This window comes from Panthera uncia, chromosome A2 (genome assembly GCF_023721935.1).
Source record: "Panthera uncia isolate 11264 chromosome A2, Puncia_PCG_1.0, whole genome shotgun sequence".
In the NCBI taxonomy this organism is placed as follows: domain Eukaryota; kingdom Metazoa; phylum Chordata; class Mammalia; order Carnivora; family Felidae; genus Panthera; species Panthera uncia.
In genome coordinates, this window is record NC_064816.1 from 49784284 (window position 1) to 49805035 (window position 20752).

At 49.5% G+C, this 20752-nt stretch overlaps 1 protein-coding gene across 1 annotated transcript in view; it reads right to left on the minus strand.

Annotated features, from left to right (window-relative positions):
* The window catches only part of ATP2B2 (ATPase plasma membrane Ca2+ transporting 2), a 119590-nt gene that overhangs the window by 29991 nt on the left and 68847 nt on the right, over positions 1-20752 (minus strand). The window contains 5 exon segments of the mRNA XM_049641006.1: positions 781-1022; positions 12974-13216; positions 16910-17124; positions 20132-20216; positions 20218-20291. Coding sequence (XP_049496963.1) covers positions 781-1022; positions 12974-13216; positions 16910-17124; positions 20132-20216; positions 20218-20291 — 859 coding nt within the window.

Consider the following 20752-nt stretch of genomic DNA (forward strand, 5'->3'; position numbering starts at 1 on the left):
GGAAACTTAGTTATGCTAGTGGTTCTGGACCTTGCTTGCACATTACAATGGTTTGGAGAAACACTGAATAAATAAATACCCATGTGTGAGCCCTGCCCCAGAGGTTCACCCCAACTCAGTTTGTCTGGGGTGAGTTCAGGAATCAATGTTTTTTCTTTTTATTTATTTATTTATTTATTTATTTATTTAATGTTTATTTATTTTTGAGAGAGACAGAGACAGAGCTTGAGCGGGGGAGGGGCAGAGATAGAGGGAGACACAGAATCTGAAGCAGGCTCCAGGCTCTGGAGCTGTCAGCACAGAGCCTGACGGGGGGCTCGAACCCACGGCCCGTGAGATCATGACCTGAGCCGAAGTCAGACACCCAACCGACTAAGCCACCCAGGTGCCCTATTTTTTCTTTTTTTTTTTTTTTTAAAGCTCCCTGGGGTGATTCCAGCGTGGAGCTAGAGTAGACTAGGTCACAATGAAAATCACTTTATGCTAAAGGAAGTAAAATGAGGGAGATTTAACACTGATGATGGGGAGCCCTTCCTGACGATCCAGTGATGTAGGGAGGAGGATGGGGAGGGCTCTCTGCAGACATTTATAAGAGGAAACGGGGAGAAAAGCAGTGGGCGAGGGACCCTGGAGGTGGTCCTGCCGTGGGACATTGTGCAGGGCCCTCCCCACACCTCTGAGCGCCAGATGGCCCTTCGGCCCAGCCTGTAGGACAGCCCGTGCTTCATGACTTGGTGGTCCCCGGCTCCCCACACCCCTCCCCGACCACGCGCGGCTTACTTCTTGAGCACGATCTCAGAAGCACCCTTGCTGTACATGCGGAAGCTCTCGTCCGGCAGCTTGATGACTGTGCTCATGGACTTGCGCACAGAGTTGAAGGTGTACACCTTGTACAGCTTCTCCTCTGGCATCTGGGTGCGCACGGGCTCATAATCCTGCTTCAGGTCCAGCACGAAGCCCAGCAGGCCGCACTCTGTCTTGTTGCCCACCTGCCGAGGCAGGGCACCCTCCTTCTCCGGGGGCTGCAGAGAGAGAGGCCCAGGTGGCTCACAGGGGGTTGCTGCTGAGGCCCTGGGGCCGAGCCACCCCCTCTCCTTCTCAGAGAGCCCTGTGTGCCCCCTTCCCACCACCCACACCCTCAGCCCTCTCCATCCAAGACCCAATCCTGGCTCTGGATGAAAGGAGTTAAGCAAGATCTGTGTTTTAAAAATCATGAACTCAGGGGCACCAGGGTGGCTCAGTTGGTTAGGCGACCGACTTCGGCTCAGGTCATGATCTCACGGTTTGTGAGTTTGAGCCCCGCGTCGGGCTCTGTGTTGACAGCTCAGAGCCGGGAGTTGCTTCAGATTCTGTGTCTCCTCTCTCTACCGCTCCTCTGCTCACGCTCTGTGTCTCTCTGTCTCTCAGTAATAAATAAACATTAAAAAAAATTTTCAAAAAATAATCACGAACTCTTTCGGGGCACGTGGGTGGTTCAGTCAAGTAAGTGTTCTACTTCAGCTCAGGTCATGATCTTACCATTCGAGAGTTTGAGTCCCAAGTCAGGCTCTGCGCTGAAGGCTCAGAGCCTGCAGCCTGCTATGGATTCTGTGTCTCCCTCTCTCTCTGCCCCTCCCCTGCTTGTGTGCTCCCTCTCTCTCTCAGAAGTAATAAATGAATAAACTTAAAAAATATATAAATCACGAACTGTTTCAAACATAAAAGCAGGATAGAGAATAATTAAAGAAACACTGGTGTACCCACCATTCAGCTTTGTAGAACCTGAGAAATAGGCCATATTAGCTTCAGATTTTCCCTTTTTGAGAAGGAAAACATGACAGATACAGGTGAATCCCCCTGTGTATCCTTCCCAGTCTGCAGAATCCTCCCCTCCTCCCAGAAAGAACCTCTGTGTCAAATGTGGCATTATTATTACCCTGTGTGTGTTTTAAATGTTTATTTTTATTTATTTATTAAATTTTTTTTTAATTTTGAGATAGTTCTAGATTCACATGCAATAAGAAATACACTCTTCCTTCAGTTTCCTCTAGTGCTCACCTGTGTATGACTACAGTACAATGTCACAGCAAGACACTGACACCGATACAATCAGACCCACCTCACTCAGACTTCACCGGTTTTACATGCACTCACGTGTGTGTGTTTAGTTCTATGCAACGGCATTGAGTGTGGATTCCCACGACCGCCAGCAGGAAGATACATGAAGATACACACAGTTCATGACAAGGATCTGATCCCTGTGACACCCTTTTTAGAGCTGCAGTCACCTCCCTTCCCCCCCCACCCAGCCCTGGCAGTCACTAGTCTGTTCCCTATCTTTATCATTTTGTCATTTCAAGCCTGTTCTGTAAATGCAACCATACTGTATGTGTAACTTTTGAAGACTGGCTTCTTTTCACTCAGTATAATCTCCTTGAGGTCCAGGCAAGTTACGTGTGTGTCAACAGCTTGTCCCTTTTTTTTTTTTTTAAATTTTTTTGATGTTTATTTGGTTTTGAGAGAGAGAGAGAGGCAGAGAGGGAGGGAGACACAGAATCCAAAGCAGGCTCCAGGCTGAGCTGTTAGCACAGAGCCCGATGCGGGGCTCAAACCCACAAACCGCGAGATCATGACCCAAGCTGAAGTCTGATGCTTAACTGACTGAGCCACCCAGGCGCCCCTGAAACTGCTATGTTGTAAGTCAAAATGGTCAATTACATGTAGCCTAACCTACTGCATGTATGTGTGTGTAAGGAGACTGTAGACATTCTTCTAAAAGTTGTTTGCTCATGTAATTGCACTTTGAGAGGCACCTGTGTTTATGGTTCTGATTTGTTCTTTTTTTTTGACTGTTCTATTGATTCCCTTCTATGACTAAGGCACAGTTTACTTTTCCCTTCTCCTGGTCCCTTCTGCTTTTCCTTCTTTCTACTCACTGATCTGACACACACTCTTTAGCACCGGCTGGGTGCTGGCCCTCTGCCAGGTGCTGGGCTGCATGAACACAAACTCCCACCCTGGGGTCTCAGTGAAATCATCACTCACCTCTCCCCCAGCACCTCTCACTTCCTTGTGTGGCTGGCTGAACACAAGCTGTTTCATGCCTCTGTGCCTTTGCCTCTGCTGTTCCTTCCCCCTCCCCTGCAAGGCAAACTCCTCCATTCCCTTTTTACTTTAAATTTATTTATTTATTTTTGATAGAGAGAGAGAAAACACAAGTGGGGGAGAGGGAGAGAGAGAGAATCCCAAGCAGGCTCTGCACCATCAGCGCAGAACCTGATGTGGGGCTCGAAACTCACGAACCTCAAGGTCATGACCTGACCTGACATCAGGTGCTTAACCAACTGAGCCAGCCACCCAGGCACCCCTCCTCCTTGCTTTTTAAGGGCCAGCTCAAATATCACAGTGTCTTTGACAATTGCTTCATGGGTCTGTCTCCCCCTGAATAAATGAGTTATCAGATTCTTTTCTCTGCAGGGTTCTCAGGACCAGCATAAAGCCCAGCACACAGTGGGCACTTATTGTTGGCGGGATGGCTCCATGCAGATCAGAATGGTGGGAGAGGTTAATAGGTAAGAACAAGAAACCACCACATGGGCTAATGGTGGGATTAGCCAGAGGGAATGGGAGGTGAACTCACATCCACCTGCACCCACACCCACGTGCATGCACTGCTCATTTTCCTTGCATAAAATTACTATGCAGCATCTTAGGTGGAGGTGGCTTGGGAGTGGTAAAAGGCACCACAGATAAACTGAAACCCTAGAGAGATTTAGAAGACGAATATCTACCTATGAAATACCTGTGCCAACCGCACCCCCCCCCCCCCCCCCCCCCCCCCCCCCAACTCCCGCCACTGCCATTAGTGGCTTTGCATGGGTCTCAAACCAGCGTTGTCCAGGAACTCTGTATTCTCAGCCCCAGCCCCTTGTCATATTGCTCGAACAATCTTCACAGACAGGAGAAGGTGGGCTCTGGGAGATGCTGGCATGGACCACTTGTGCAGGGGACAGGACGGCGACGGGACATAGCCCTGGCCAACTCCCCCTTCCACAGTTAGGGCTCAGGCCTAGGGAGCCCACCCAAGCGCTGTGGAGTCACTGGCATTGATAATGCGGTGGTCTTGAGACTTAGGGATTCATAGGAAGGACAGAGCCTTAAGCTCTTGTCCTCAGTTTCTCTGTCTGTAAAATGGAGAGACTAGAGCAGATGATCTCTAGCTGAGAGAAAAATCAACCATTTTCAACCCTTTTCTTCAAGTGGATCATGGTGAGGGATGCTGCAACAAGGTGGAGGCACAGTCCTCAGCGGTGGTTGAGGGCTCTGGGCGGGAACAAGGCTCAGAACGCCCTCCCTGCTCCCACGCCAAGCAGAACTATGTCTCCAGCACCACGGGCCTTGGAAGGCTCCCCACTCCTGGGCTCTTTGGTGGGATTTGATCTGGAAACAAAGGAACCTTTGGTACAGCTTCCCATTTCTGATGTTTGTGAAAATAAATTTGAAGCACTTCCCTTTGTCTCTGCAGCGTGGTATTATGTTGTGCTTTAAAAATGATATATTTATTTACTTACTTTTAATGTTTTCTACATTTTGATAATTAATCTTCTGGTGACCTCCAGAGTTTTATGTATTTTCCACAACAGTTTTTCTCCCCTCTCCACCAATGAAAGAAAATGACGGCTTGGAGGGCTTAAATAAAAATGCCTAATTACTTCTTTGCCCAAGAGAGCTGAGCAGTTATGCCTTCAAAATACCCGGCATTTTATTACCCTCTGTGAGATATTTTAATTTTCCTCTAAAAGGATTTCAAACAATCCATGGTTGCAAATGGCAGAGCTGCCTCCTACGTAATTCAATTTGTTTCCATGAACTTGAGCTCTGACATCGCCCACGTGCATTACTAAGAAGCAGAGGCCCATCCCTTTTCTTCTTTTGACTTTTTTTTTTTTTTTAAATCTTGACAAACCCAGAGATTTTGCTATTGCTGTAGACTTTCCAGGAGCTTTTTTATCTCCAGGGCTCCAATTCTATAAGGGAGTTAAGGCATCAGTATTGTTTCCATTTTAACAGACAGGAAGCAGGCCCAGGGGGACGTGACTTGCTCTTGATCACAGACCTGCGGAGGGGCAGGCCTGGGGCTGTCCCCAAGCTTCCTGGCTCCCAGGGCAAGAGCTTCATCCAGCACATTCCCCAGTGTGGTCCTGAGCCCTCTGGGAATGCTGGGTGCAGCCACGAGGCATAATTTTGAGAGGACAATTCATGTCCCTGTTTTGGGATGCTGGGGGGTGAACAGAAGCAAGGGCAAGGAATGATGACTTAAAGAGCTACAAGTTATAAATAACATCCGCACAAATGAGATTAAAAAAGCATAGCTGGCATGTACCACCCCACACTCACTAGGGTGGCTATCGTAAAAAAACAAAACAGAAAACAACAACTGTTGGTGAGGGTGTGAAGAAACTGCAACCCTGCGTACTGTGGGTGGGAAGGTAACACGGTGTTGCTGCCATGAGAAAAACAGGATAGTGGATCCTCAAAAAATTAAACGATGGAATTACCATACTATCCAGCACTTCACTTCTGGATATATACCCAAAAGAATTGGAAGCAGGAACCGGAAAAGAGATTTGCATGTCCGCGTGCATAGCAGCGTTACTCGCAAAAGAGGCGGGAGCAATCCAAGTGTCTATCGACAAATGAACGATAAACAAAGTGGGGTCTCTCCATGCAACGGAATATTATCCAGCCGTAAAGTGGAAGGAAATTCTGACACATGTGACAACATGGATAAACCCCGAGGACATTATAAGTGAAACAAGCCAGTCACAAAAGGACAGATGCTGTATAATTCCAACTGTATTAGGTACCCAGAAGAGTCAGATTCACCAAAACAGAAAGTAGGATGGTGGGTGCCAGGGGCTGGTTGTGGGGGGAATGGGGAGTTAGCGTTTGATGGAGACAGAGTTTCAGTGTGGGCAGATGAAAAGTTTTGGGATGGATGGTGGTGATGGTTGCACAACAGTGTGAATGTACTTAAAGCCGTGGGACTGTGCACTTAAAAACAATTAATCTGATTCATTTGATGTGATGTGTATTTAACCACTAAAAAACCTCTAAAAAGTTCCCCCCAAAAACCTGACAACCGTAGCATAGTAAACTATAGCATCTGCAATATGATGATTTGGAGCGTGTTCGGGAACGACTTTCCGCTGAGCAGCTGCCTCTGGTGGCCTAACCCGCTCTTCCTCACCCCTCAAGGACAGGCACTGGTGGGGAGCCTCCCTAAGGCCCAGATGAACCACCAGCCCACTCAACAGCAGCATCAGCGGCCACTGTTTGCATGGTGACTCTGCCCTGTCCTGTAATGGGCTTGTCACACACACTATCTGGTTGTACCTTCCCAGATCCCTGGGAGGCCAGCTACTAGCATTCCCATTTCACAGCTGTGCACACGAGGCAAGGTCACACTGCTACGAAGCGGCCCAGCCAGGATTTGACCCCAGTGTTCTTGGCTCTGAGCCCACAGCACATGGTCTCCCCACAGCCCCGCCCGTCTCCACTGGCCCTGGAGATCTTTAGTTGACTGGGAACTTGCTGCTGATGGCTTTAGAGTCCAAGGGGATGGCGGGGGGACATGTCTGTCTTGCTTATCTTTGCCTCCCACTTCAGGGTAGTCAATAAATATCTGTGGAATGAATAAATGAATAATCCCATGCTTGTGTGTGTAGGGTGCTGCCAATGGGAGGCCGGAGGGGGCGGAACTCTGGCCTCCAGAATCGTCGTCTGAAGGCTGGCCTCCCCAGGAGCTTCTCGGTGCTAGGCCTCCTGAGGAACGTGAGGCGCAGGGCTGCGGGATCTTCCCTAGAGGCTGGGAAGGCAGGTCAGTGTGAGTGTCCAGGACAGGTTGACACGGAAACCTTCCCAGGCTTAGCAGTGTATTGTGTGTATGTGTGTGTGTGTGTGTGTGTGTGTACAGTTGTGTGTGTGTGTGGTGTGTGTGTTTGTGCATGGTGTGTGAGTGCAGGTGTACGTGTATGTATGGGGTGTGCACAGCGTGTAAGTGCAGTGTATGCATGTGGTGTGTGTGTAGTTGTATGTGTGTGCTATGTGTGCATGGTGTGCAAGTGTAGTTTTTTTTTGTGTGTATGTGTGGTGTGTGTGCAGTTTTGTGTGGTATGTGCAGTTATATGTGTGTGGTATGTGTACAGGGCATGCAAGTGCAATTGTGTGTGTGTGTGTGTGTGTGCATGCACACACGCAGGGTGACAGCATGGGATGTAGGGATTAACAGCTCTGTTAAAAATCCAAATTCCCCATTTGGAGTTATTTGCTTTGAACTCTTCTCCCAGAGATGGTGTTTGCAAAAAAAAAAAAACAAAAGAAAACAACCAAAACAGGTGTCAAATTCAGCATACAGGCCCCTGCCATTTCACAGAATCACAGCCCACCCCACCTCCCCATCTTAATGCCCTGCAAAGTCGCCTCCAGAGTCGTCCACGCTTTTGGCACGCCTGGCTTGGCCAGAGCCCAGTCGCAGAGTATGGCTTGACCTGGGGACTCTGAGACTCATTGGAACATTCAGTTGAGCCCTGGCTTTGCAGCCAGGAGATCTGAGCTCAAGGGTTGGCTCTCTGCTTCCTGGAGCACTCCCTCCCCCTCTCTAAGTGCCCAGGTTCTAAGATTTATGGGAAATACAGTGAAGCAGCTCCTTCCTGCCTTTGAGGGTTACTGGGGCATCTCAGCATGGGGTATGTTGATGACCCGGGGTTTCTCATTTGGTGAAGTTTGGCTTACCTATTTGGGCAAACCATCCTGCCAGGAAAACCCTTTTTGCTCTTTCCTCCAGAACCACTTCAGGGGCTCCAGGGAGATTTGTTTTTGTCTCAATAGTTTATATTTTCAGAAATACGCCATAAACTTCCAACAATTCAGCTCCACAAGTCTCCATCCTCAGCTTAATAATTCAAATGTTAACTGCACTGTCAACCTACTTTCAAAGAGGTCTCATAAAATACAAAATTAAGGTCCGCTTGGCAGTTTCAGCACACAGAGGACACACGGTTGGAAAAGGAGAATGTTTTCCCAAGAAAGCACAAGAAGGCCTCCAAAGTCTGAGGAAGGAGGTATTTCTCTCTTAACACTCAGCTGTGGTTCTGAGAAGCTGCAGGGTGATGGAAAGAAGCTAGTAGAAGTCCTGATGTTCAAAGAGTCAGAGACAACAAAGGAAGTCTGAGGGTGTGCCAGGATTTCTGAGGCAGGGAAGCAATTTCTCACTAAAGGATGATTCACATAGCTTCTCTCAGAGGGCAAGTTTAGTTCCTAATGGTTAGAAATAAGACAGGAAAGAAGAAAGCTTTGCCATCCTCACAGGGATGGGGCTATGGGGTTGAAGCTGGCCCGCTGGGAGGGCCCTTCTAGACCACTTTTCCTGGCCTCCCTGACACTAGCCGTGGCCCTCACACCACTCTCCACCTCTGCCTGGGGTGGTTTTTCTAAGTACCACGAGCAGCATCCTTTCAAGGGCTTATCTGATGCCACCTAGTTGTCCCCGCCCCCTGCCCTCCAGCCTTGACTCTCATCATTCTAGCCCCAGAGAAATGCACAGGCCACAGATCACGTGAATGAGCCATGCATCTTAGGGTCCCTGGGCCTTTGCAGGGCTGTGTCCCTGTCTGCAATGTCCTTGCCCCCTTGCCCACTTGGTAAACTCCCCCAGAATTCTCTGGGCCCCACTCTGCCACTTGGTGGTCAGGAGCAATGCTGGGCAGGTTACTTGATGTCTCTGCAGCTCAGTGTTTTTAGCTGCAAGATGGGAATGGTCATATTTGCCTTTATTCCCCTGAAGGGATATGGAGGGTCAAGGAAGATAGTGGCTGGCAAAATAAACGACAGAGGATAAGGCTCAGAAATAATAACAGAAGTAGTGAGAGTAATAACATGTGGACTGAGCACTTGCTACATGTCAAGCACTGTGCTGGGAGCCTCACATATATTTTCTCATCTGATCTTCACGGGAGCCCTGAAGCTGCCTCAAGGCAAAGGTGCGGCTGCGTGAGTTGGGTGGGAAGGGGTGGTGAGCTGCACAGGCTCCAGCTTGGACGGGGTTCTAATCTTGGCTCAGCCTCTTATCTGCTCTGGAACTCCAAGCATGATTTTTAACTTCTCCCAGCTTCAGGGTCTGAGCTATGAATTAGAGATGTGATGTCACCTACTTCATGGGGTTGTTATACGAGGCAGAATGGGGTATGCACTTAGCATTAAGCCTGGCTAAGTGAATGTTACCAGTTAGAATTAATTATGTACTCACTTTATAGATTTGCAGATTGGAAAACAGAAGCTCAAAGAGGTCAAATAACTTGTTCAGGGTCACATGGGTGGTAAGTGCTGGAGCTGAGGTTTGAACCTTGGTTTGTTGGACTTCAGAGCCAAACCTCATTACTTCTTGGACTGGGTGTCCAGAAGTCTGGATTCCACAGGGTGACTTGGCACAAGTCCCTTTCTATTTCTGGGCCTCAGATAAAGTAAGGGGGCTGGACCAGTATGTCTCTAAGGTATGCAAACCCATGTAGATGACACCCACACAACCTACCCTTGCAAATACTCAAGTAGGTTTGTGTGTGTGTGTGTGTGTGTGTGTGTGTGTGTGTGTGTGTGTGTGTTTTAAGAATGAAAGGTGCTAACTAATTGGGAGGTCTCCGGATCAATGAAGACCAGAGAGCAGAGGGCAGCTGCAGAAGAGATCAGCTCAGTATGCTGGAGGGACCCAGAGAGCACTGCTATTGACCATGGGGCAGAGATGGGGCCAAACCCTACCTCTTGCTGCCACAAGAACAGGAAAGTAGAACACAGAGATAGTCCTGTTCTGAGCATCTTATTAATTCACATTCACCCATCCACTGCCCACATATTCATCCACCCATACGTCTAGATTTCCCAGCCTGGTTTAGAGGGTGGTTGGACATCTACTCTGGACCGAGCAAATCCTTACTCTTCTCAGGATTCCTCTGGGCCTAGAAGGACAGTCCCTTAGACACCCTTTGCCCCACATGGCTGGCAGGCCCTGGTTCTGAATATGACTGCCTGGACCCCGGGCCTTCCTTCTTTGAGATCACCCTGTACTAAAGATGCTGCAGGATTGGTTTCAGTGACCAAGAGCCTGGTCTGGACACTCTACTCAACAGCTGGCTTTGGAGTGTCTATAAGTTGGCTTTGCCATACTTCGCTATGTGACTTTGGGTAGGACCCTTTCCTCTGTAGTCCTAATGCTTCCGCTGTCTGTTTATTGGTTAGCCTCTGCATTGCTACAAACGGAATCCTCTTTCCATGGGTGATTTTATTCAATGGGCAATTTAATGACAACACTAACCATACTTAGTGCTGAATACGAGCCAGGCATTGTGCTAAGCACTTGTCACTTACTAACTCATTTCATCCTCACAATAATCCTATCATTTCCTCCAAGAAACTGAGGCAGAGAGAGGTTAAGTAACTTGTTGACATTCATATAGCTGGAGAGGAATTTGAACCCAGGCTGCCTGGCTCCAGAGTATGAGCCTTAACCACTACCCTGTCATACCAGGGGACTCTGCTATCCCTTCTATACCAGTGGCCATCAGCCCCCAGCAAGGAGAACCATGTGGCCAGGGGTCTTTCAGAAAAGACCCAGAAAGAGAGGCACAGGGGTCCTAGGATGCTGGGGTTCAAGGCACATCAGGAGACACTGGTGCCTAAGTAAGAGGTAAGTGATTTAGCCTGATTACAAACCAAAGATTCCAGTTCTGGGGTCCCTGAACTCTCTTTAGTCTCAGCAGTTCACCTCCCCAGGTAGACTGACTGACCCCTGTCCTTTAAGCCACCTAGACACAACCAACATTGAAAATGAGAATTTAACTTTGCTGCCAGTGCTATGAAACACTGCCTAATTGAGATGTTTCATCAGCCTTCCTGGCAGATCCCAGAACTCCCTTTTATGGTGATTGCATAACACACATCTCCATCCAAGCCCACCTCACAGGGCTCTGCCCACGCGGCCACCCCCTCGCCCGAAGCCTGCTCTGGGAATTGCTCTGCTCCCCTCTCTGCCACATCTCCAGGACAAGGTCATGAACAGCATCTCAGTGATTTTAGAGAGGCCTGGGAAACAGAATAGAACATTGCTGATCTCCCTTGATTCCCACATTGGGGTTGGGGTGGGGGTGGGGTGGGAAGAAGACAAAACATGGTCATTTCTGGCATCACACACGGGGTTCTCTATCGCCCATCTGCCTGCATCCTCCCGACCTACTTTCTCCTTTCCTCTGTGCTGCCTCCCGCAGCCTGCAGCTCTAGGGTGATGTGGGTGGCTGCTTAGCCCTGGACTGGCCGGTGTCTAGAGGCAGAAGTTGCCTCCTCCCCCCTCTCCCACCAGCCCTCAGCCCTTCGCTGCTGCTGAGTCACACTCTCCTCCCCGTTTGGATAAAGCTTCTGGCGGCTCCCACAATCCAACCTGATGGTGATGCTTTGAGCTGGCTCAGGGGCAGAAGGGAGAGGTCAGGGCTAGGGCACATTTGGAGGGTAAGCAAAAAAGCCCAGCCGCTCACCCAAGAGGCTCACACTGCAGAAATGCCCTACACATCTGGAGGCTGACTGACCTCCGGATGGACAAGTCTGTGCTTCTCTTCATCTGAATGCTGGTTAATTACAAAAAAAAAAAAAAAAAATGCCATCTGTGCTTCTAAACCAAAAAGGGATTACAGCATGATGAGTCTATGCAGCTTAGCTGAGACAGGAATATGATAGTTTTTCTTATCAAAGCTTGTGATGCTGCTACCTAATAGAAGTTACTAACAACAACGTCATCGGTGGTGGATTGTGAAAATGGCCACAATTAGTTCCTCTCTAAATCCGTGCCCTTTGCAATGTGACTTGGCAGTTCCTCCTGGCAAGAGATGGAGTCAGCCTCCCCGTTCCCCGGGTCTGGGCAGGCCTCTTGGCTTGTGTTGGCCAACAGGATGTGGCAAAATGACCACATGAACACACCTAGACCAGCCTGCCGGAGGAGGCGGGAGCACACAGAGCCCAGGTGAACCATCCCAGCTGAGGCCATCCTAGACCAGCCTGCGGTGCTGCCGAGATCAGCAGGGCTGTCTCCTGAGCCACCGCAGATGCAGACGTGTGAGGGAGTCCTGCTGAGAGCAGAAGGACCACCCCGCTGAGCCCAGCCTGAGTTGCCAGCTCACAATCGAGCGCTAAATACACAGTTTGATTTTGAGCCACTAAGTTTTGGAGTACAGCAGTCCCCCACTTATTCTTGGGGGACACGTTCCAAGACCTCCAGGGGATGCCCAAAGCTGCGGATAGTACCAAGCCCCATGTATACTATGTTTTTTTCCTCGATACACATATCCATGATAAAGTTTACTTCATAAATTAGACACAGTAAGAGAATAACACCTGATTCATAACTGATAATAAAATAGAACAGTTAGAACCATATACTGGAGGTATATGTGAATGGGATCTCTCTCTAGATATCTTACTGTACTGTACTCACCCTTCTTCTTGTGGTGATGTGAGACAGTGGAGTGCCTACGTGCTGAGATGCAGTGAGGTGAATGATACAGGTATGTGACATGACATTAGGCTGCTACTGACCTTCTGACGTATCGTTAGCAAAGGGTTATCGGCTACGGGACCGAGGCTGACTGGAGGTAACTGAGACTACAGATACGGGGAGCCTACCGTAGTGATGTAGCAAAAGCCTGCTAATAAAAAGTGTGGAAGTTTTCTGGTAAGGGGGACAATGATGGGATCTAAAAAACACAACTAACACACTATTTTTCTGTCATATAAACACCATTGCTAAATCAAACGGAAACAAGTTGCTTACTCCACGACCATCCCAAAAGACACCAGCAGGATTCAAAAATACGAGTCATGTTGCTCCATCTGCCCAGAACTTGCGCCTCGCCCCACGGACGTTGTTCCTTCCCCCAGAGGAGGCTGCACCACTCACCAGAATCTTGGTGGTGTAGGCGCTGTTGATGGCAATGGCGTTGACGAGCAGCTCCATGGTCTTGGTGTTGATGGAGCTGGGGTCGGGGATCTCCTTGTAGTGGACATCGCCCACGTAGGCCTGCACGACTGTCATGCGATTGGTGGTCAGTGTGCCTGTCTTGTCTGAGCAGATGGCGGTGGCATTGCCCATGGTCTCGCAGGCATCCAGGTGGCGTACCAGGTTGTTGTCTTTCATCATTTTCTGGGGGAAAGGGGCGAGTGAGAGGGCGGCAGTAAGGAGAGGGAGCTGGGGGGCCAGAGAGCTGAGGGCATGGGGGAAACACGCAGTAAATGAGGCTCTGCCTCTGCTATCTGCCCCTTTGCCTCCCACAGACGCAAAGGGCATTCACTGAAACGTTGACATCTGAACTCCTCGTGTGTGTGCAGCCTTTTCCTTTACTTTGATTTGAACCATTTAGAAGATTTGATGAATTGACTTTGTTAATTTGAATGATGGAAATAATCTGTATTCCTTACAGAAAAAAAATAAGGGAGAAGGATGAGAAATTAAGGTTGGGTCCTTTCTGGTTACCTCAAATATTTTTCTCTTACGCCCTGACAGAAAGAACCATTCCTTATCTGGTTATGGGTTTTTTTTTTTCAAATGTACCATCTTTTGCTGGCACCTGGTTTTCATTTGGTTCCACCAAAAATAAATAAATTTAGGATAGATATGTGTGTTTATAGACATAGAACAATATCTGGAAAAATATCAAAATATTAATGTCATTATTTCTGGGTGGTAGAATTATAGGAGATTTTTATTGCCTTCTTTTAAAAATCTATAGATTCTTCTTTAAAAAAATTTTTTTTAATGTTTATTCATTTTTGAGAGAGAGAGACAGAGAGACAGAGCAAGAGCAGGGGAGGGGCAGTGACAGAGGGAGACACAGAATCCTAAGCAGGCTCCAGGCTCCCAGCCATCAGCACAGAGCCCGACGCAGAGCTCGAACCCACGAACCGTGAGATCATGACCTGAGCCGAAGTAAGACACTTAACCGACTGAGCCACCCCAAAAATCTATAGATTCTAAAAAAAATTCTATAGATTCTATTTTCTGCATTCAATACAGATTATAACTTGTATAATAAAAATCACAAATTTCTTTTCAACATAGATATATGGAAAAGAAAAACCAGCCATAATGCCATCACCCAGAACTGACACAGTTTATGTATCAACATCTTTTCTTTTCAAATTTATAGCAAAAATGAAATCCTACCATGTGTATTATTATTAATTTTCTTGTATTCGTCTTCCTCTCTGTCTTTCCAGCTCCACTCCTATAGCTTCTTTCAGGTTCTCAAGCAAGTCATGCAAATAAAGTCACTCTCCAGGAACTGCCACTCAGTGCAGGCCCTCCCGACACAGGGACCCTATCTGCCAAGGAGGGACATGAAAAGTTGCTAGAGGCGGAATCAGGCACAGTTCCAGCCTGTTCCTAGGAATCTGATTTCCTTTCTTCTTGCCCATTATAGCTCTTTGTAAGAAGGGTAAAAAGAAGCGCCAGGAGAATAATTTTAACACTAGTTCACGTCACTGCAAAATGGGTATCAGTTAGAGATCTGTGCTATTGCCATTTTCTCTTATAACACACTTAATGTACATTTAATGGATGATCAACTTACAGACTTACAGTCTGCAAAGTTCCTCCTCACTTTCTGGTCTGACTTTACTACAAGGATTGTTGTCAACCATTTCGGCAACTGAAAAAAGTCACGGCCGAGTGATTTGACCAGGATCACACACCTAATGTGAGGGTTAAAGTTGGGACAGGAACCCAGCTCTGTTGAACCTCACAGCCTGGATCATTCCATCAGGCCTCTGACCACCTGCACTCTCGGAAGAGGGTTCGTCTGTTGGGCTTCAGAATACATAGGTGGCTACCGAGCACTAGAAATGTGGCTGGTCTGACGTGAAACATGTGGTACGTGTAAAACACATGTTGGATTTTGAAGACTTATCATGAAAAAAGAAATGTAAAATATGTGACTAGTGATTTTTATATTACATGTGGGATTGATAATAATTTGGACATGTTAGGTAAAGTAAATTATATTATTAAAATTAATGTCACTTGTTTCGTTTTACTTTTTCTTTTTAACGTGACTACAAGGAAATTTAAAATCACACACGTGGCTCATATTATATCTCTATTGGCCAGCGCTGATCTAAGTGTCATCTCTAGTGTTTTGATGGCGGCTCCCAGGGGGGTATGCCAGGCTCAGAGAGGGGACAGTTTGCCTCTCCTGGGTTGGGGTGCTGTACTAAGTTTATCAAGTGACTGTATCAAGTTTATCAAGGGACTGGTTGGGGTGCTGTACTAAGTCTATCAAGTGACCTAAGACAGCTGAAGGCACCAGGTGCCAGAGATACAAACTGTAGATGGTGCAGAGGTCTAAAGATGTCAGTACATAATCCCCCCAAACTAACCCTGTGTGACTTTCAAAGACACCCTGAGCTCAGCTGGGTGGCCATGGGGGTCCCAACTCATGGCTGTGTGTGTGGGAGTCTCCATCTCTGGGCCCCAGGTCCCCAAGCAGCATCGTGTTGTGACCTGTTTGGGCTTTGGTTTGTGGGATGGAGTTTCTTCAAGAACCCTAAAACAAGGAGACGATAAGGGCCGTATCCTTTACACAGAGCTGCCACTTTCTGGCACCTGCCTGGAGATCTCTTTTCTGTATGAAATTACATCGGTGAGCCCGGTCCAAATTCCAACTTGGAAACTGACGCTCGCTGTGCCCTCCACCAGCTCTGCCAACGTCTCGGAGAGAATGCCTTGTTTATAAACACGCCCTGGCCTCTGTCCTCACGGGGATGTCCTGGCATCCGGGCCCTGGGAACCAGGAGCGCAAGGTGGGAAAACCATAGGGCCAAGGGAAGAGAATGAGCCCGCCATGTGAACCAGGCTCAAAGTGCCCGTGGAGATGCTCAGCTCAGTGTTCAGGCTCTGTGGATGGTTATTGCCTGGAAGCAGGGGGCGGGGGTCTCTGCCATCTGGGGGGCACTAGGAACACCCCCCAAGACGCAAGTTTTCATAGTCAGCCTTCTTGGGCCTACCCCTCTTCATTAAACTTTTTTTTTTTTTTAAAGTTTGTTATGCCCACATGTGAAAGTGGGAGCAAGCAGGGGAGGGGCAGAGAGAGAGAGAGAGAGAGAGGGAATCCCAAGCAGGCTCCACACTATCAGTGCAGAGCCTGATGCAGGGCTCGATGTCCACAAACTGTGAGATCATGATCTGAGCCAAAATGAAGAGTCAGATGCTCACCTAACTGAGCCACATAGGCACCCTCATTAAACTGCATTTAAACCCTCTTCCATTTTCTGCCCGTCCCTTGAGAGGAGGGGGCTTCCTTACATCAGATATCTTTTGGTTTTAGGTTTATCTCTTCCCAAAGTTAGGGAGTACCCTCTGAGATTAGTCATAGAAGTACTACAGACTTCTACTTACATTTGGTGGTTTGGGGATGGGTTTGAGCCTACACGGTGACGTCTGCTCTTTGTGCTTTTTTGTTTTTTTTGTTAAGTTGAGTTGATTGTCAACGTTTAAAAACCAAGAGAGTTCATATTAAGTCCACGTTTCTGTCTTCTCTGGAAAATTGTGAAGATTTGGCAACAAAGGGGCTTCTCTGCAAGGCGACACTTGGCTGGGGTGAATGACGGCTGTCCCTGCAGCCAGGGTGTGGCCCTCTGGTTGTGGCCACAGGCCCCGGGCCTCCCTGAGGGTGTGCAAGCTTTGGGTTCCTGCATCCGTGTTCTCTCCCACCTTCCAGCGTGCCCCCTCCCTCCTTCTCAGCGCTTCTCTCAGCCCCAGCACTTGCCCCTCGGGCCACCCCCACAGAGCCCCTGGTGGGGGGGGCAGCCAACTGCATCCATCTGGTCCCCTCCTTCTCACCTTCACAGAGTAGGCCAGTGAGATGGTGACGGCCAGAGGGAGCCCCTCGGGCACGGCCACCACCAGCACCGTCACACCGATGATGAAGAACTTGACAAAGTACTGCACGTAGACGGGCGTGCACTCGGGTAACCACGGCTTCTTGTTGACCACGAAGGTGTCCACGGTGAAGTAGAGCACCAGGATGATCACTGTGATGGCCGACATCACCAGTCCTGTAACACGGGTAGGGGAAGACCTGTTCAGGGGCTTTCCTGGGGGTGTGGGCCTGGGAAGTGAGATGTAGACCAAACTCTTGGCCAGAAGGGCTCTGGGGCCAGGCAGACCCTAGCTCACACCTCAGCTCTGCCACTTACTCACTTTGTGGCCTAAGGCAAGTTCTTGATCCTCACAGAGCCTCAGTCTCCTCCTCTGTGCAATGGGGATGCACGTTTATCTCATGTTTTATAAGTATCAAATATGATTAGTGCGCGTAAAGTACGTAGCACGGTGCCTGCCCGACACCTTGCAGGGGCTCAAGAAATGTGTGCCGAGAGACCATGTGAGTAAGTTAGAACTGCCTGCATAGTACTCTCACACAATAATGATGTGCAGTTGGTACCATGTATTTACTCATTCACCCAGACACCTAGTAGTTCCTACTTCAGGAACCAGGGACACAGCAATAGAGAGGACAGAGTCCCTGCCCTTGGGGAGCCGAGACTCCAGAGGGGGAGGCAGACCGGAAACAAGCTCATGAACAAGATAATTCAGATAGGGATAATGCTGTGACGAAAAACTTCAGGATGACAAGACGGAAAGTGACATGGGCAGAAAATGAGAAAACGACCCAAATGTCCATCAACAGACAAGTGGATAAAGAAAACGTGGGGCACACACACAACGGTATGTGACTCAGCCTTAAAAAAGAAGGGAACCTTGCCATTTGCGACAACATGGATGGACCTAGCAGATATCACGCTGAACGAGAGAAGGCAGACACAGAAGGACTTACATGAGGAAAATAAATAGTCAAACTGATGGAAGCAGAGAGTAGAAGGGTGATTGCCAGGGGCTGTGGGGAGGGCAGAAGGGGAGCTTTGTTTTTCAGTGGGTACAGAGTTTCAGTTATGCAACATATATAAGTTCTAGAGCTCTGCTTTACGCTACAGTGCCTACGGTTACCAGTACAGTATTGTGCACTTCAAAATTGGGCAAGAGGATGGGTCTCCTGTTAAGTGTTCTTACCCCCAGAACAGAAAACAGGAAAACTCATGAAAGAACACAAGGACGTTTAGGAGGAGGTGGTGGATAGGCTTCGTACCTTGTTTGTGGGGATGGCATCACGGGTGTATGTGTGTGTCCAAACTCATCAAGATGTACATTAAATGTGAGCAATTTAAAAAAAAAATTTTTTTTAATGTTTTATTTATTTTTGACAGAGAGAGAGAGAGAGACAGAGCATGAGCGGGGGAGGGTCAGAGAGAGAGGGAGACACAGAATCTGAAGCAGGCTCCAGGCTCTGAGCTGTCAGCACAGAGCCCGATGTGGGGCTTGAACTCACAGACTGCGAGATCATGACCTGAGCCGAAGTCAGACACTCAACCGACTAAGCCACCAGGCGCCCCTGTGAGCAATTTTTTGTATATATGTTGTGTCTCAATAAAGCTTAAAAACAAAACATGGGCTGGCATGGGAGTGACTACTTTAGCGACGGCGTCCAGGGAAGACTTCCTGGAGGAGGTGATACTTGAGAAGATGGGGAATGATGAGAAGGATCAGGCAGATGGTGTGACCTGCAGGAAGAGTGTTCCAGACAGAGGAAAGAGCAGGGGGCCCTTTTTTGGATGAGGAGACTGTGGCTCAGTGAGGGGAAGTGACTTGTTCAAGGCCACAGGCCAGAGAAGCGCTGCAGAATTAGTAGAGGCAGGTGCCTACCTGCCCGGATCCCCTGGGATCCCCTTGCCACTTGGGTGTGTGCGGCCTCCACCTGCTGTTGGTGCCAGGCAGGTGCCCCTGAGGCTGTGCACACCTGCGGCCGCTGCCAGAGGAAGCTCGCGTTTCGGTGATCACCGTCTCTTTGTCAGGAAGTGCCTGGGAGGGCACCCCACCCCAATGTGATGGCCAATATCCAATGGCTGAGGTGGGGGTCCAACAGCCCAGTCCCCTTGGCATGACTTGGGACAGACCCTGCAGAGGTAGGTAGAGACTGGGATTTCTCCAGAAAGTATCTGGCTTTCCCCCTGGCCCTGTCAAGTCTCTTACCCTTTAGAGGTTTCACCTGAGCTCACCCTCACCCCTAAAAATCCTGCTCCTAGCCACGTCAGGCTGTGCTTCAGGGAATTCAGCCCAAGAGAGAAGGAGAGGTGGGGTGTGAACCTAGACTCTGAACTGCATTCTCGGCAAGGCTGAGGAGAAGGAGGGAGATGAGCAAGGGCTCTGAAGGCCATGGGGTTATCCTCCTCCTCCTCCTTCTCCTCATCTCTCTGTTCCCTGCCCCCCAGGGCTGCTGCCTGTTTTTGTGGAGTCTTCTCCAGGCCGAGAATGGAGGAAATCCCTAGGCCCATCGCTCGCCCGCCCCCACCTCCAGCTGTGGAACTTCAGGGCCGGTTCTACCCCCATCTGACAGTCGCAGGGGCGGGAAGCCAAGCTCCCAGCAGCCGGGAGCTATCACCAGGCCTGAATTTAAATATAGACAGTCAAGCCTGTAATTTGCCCCCCTTCTCCACGCCGTGGTGCCTATAATTAGAGCCAAGAGACAGCCAGGTGGGGAGGCCTTGGCGTTTGCTGTGTCCTCATGCGGGCGGAGAGGCCCGGGCCGTGTCAGCCGGGCGGGGCACGCCTTACAGCTGGGTTCAGCTTCCCGGGCCAGAGGGGCCACCACCAGCCGTCACCTGGAGCCACCAGCTCAGTTGGGAAGCTGAGCTTGCACCGAGGCTCAGACAAGAGGCTTCTCCCTGGGCTCCTGTCACTGCCCTCAACCTCTACTATCTTTCCTCTGCCCTGCAGCCGGGGTGGCTAATATAGAGCCCTAATCCATCCCTGCCCTCCCGTACTCCAACCTATTACTTGAGCGTCTATCGTCTCAGGACTCGGGCTGGTTGCTGTGGTAGAAAAGGGTGGGTCTCAGGGCCATCTCATGCAAGCCGCCACTTTGCAGATGAAGTACTTGAGAGCCAGCTTTGGGTCCCACTGTGCACCCCACGCTCCCCCTTGCCCCATCCACTGTGGCTGCACACTTACCTGCCTTGCCTATCTGCACAGCCAGCTTGGTGAGCTTTCCCTGCAGCACAGACTTCTCCTTCTTGTGCATGTTGGCCTTTTTTTTTGTCGTCGGCATCGCCGCCCTCGGCACTCTTGAGGGGCTGCATCTCCATGGCGGCTGCCCCGTCCTGCTGTTTGGCTGCAGGGGGCAGAGCACGCACGCACACACACGCACACACACGCACACACACACACACAGACATGCACGCACCGAGGTCAGCCTGCTGGGTGGGGATATTGGCACCCACCCTGCCTGCCCAGGGGAGTGTGGTGAGGCATTCATGCACTCCGCTGCCTGGACCCCTGTGTGGCTGGCACAGAAACCCTGCGATGTGGCGTCTGCCTCTTCCAGGTGGAGACTCTGGTCCCAGGGCCAGTGGTTGCCTTGGAGCTGGAATCCAAGTGCAACCAGGGAGTGACACAGTTCCACCTTGGATTCCCAGCAGGAGGAGGCTGGGGTCCCCTCTGGGCATGAATAAGCCCACAGACCCTTCCCAAATGGCCCCTCACCTCTCCCCACATTCAGACAAGGCAGGTAGGCTTGGACTTCCCCGGTTGGTTCTTGAATATGTTGCTGGGATATTAAATAGTCACCAGACA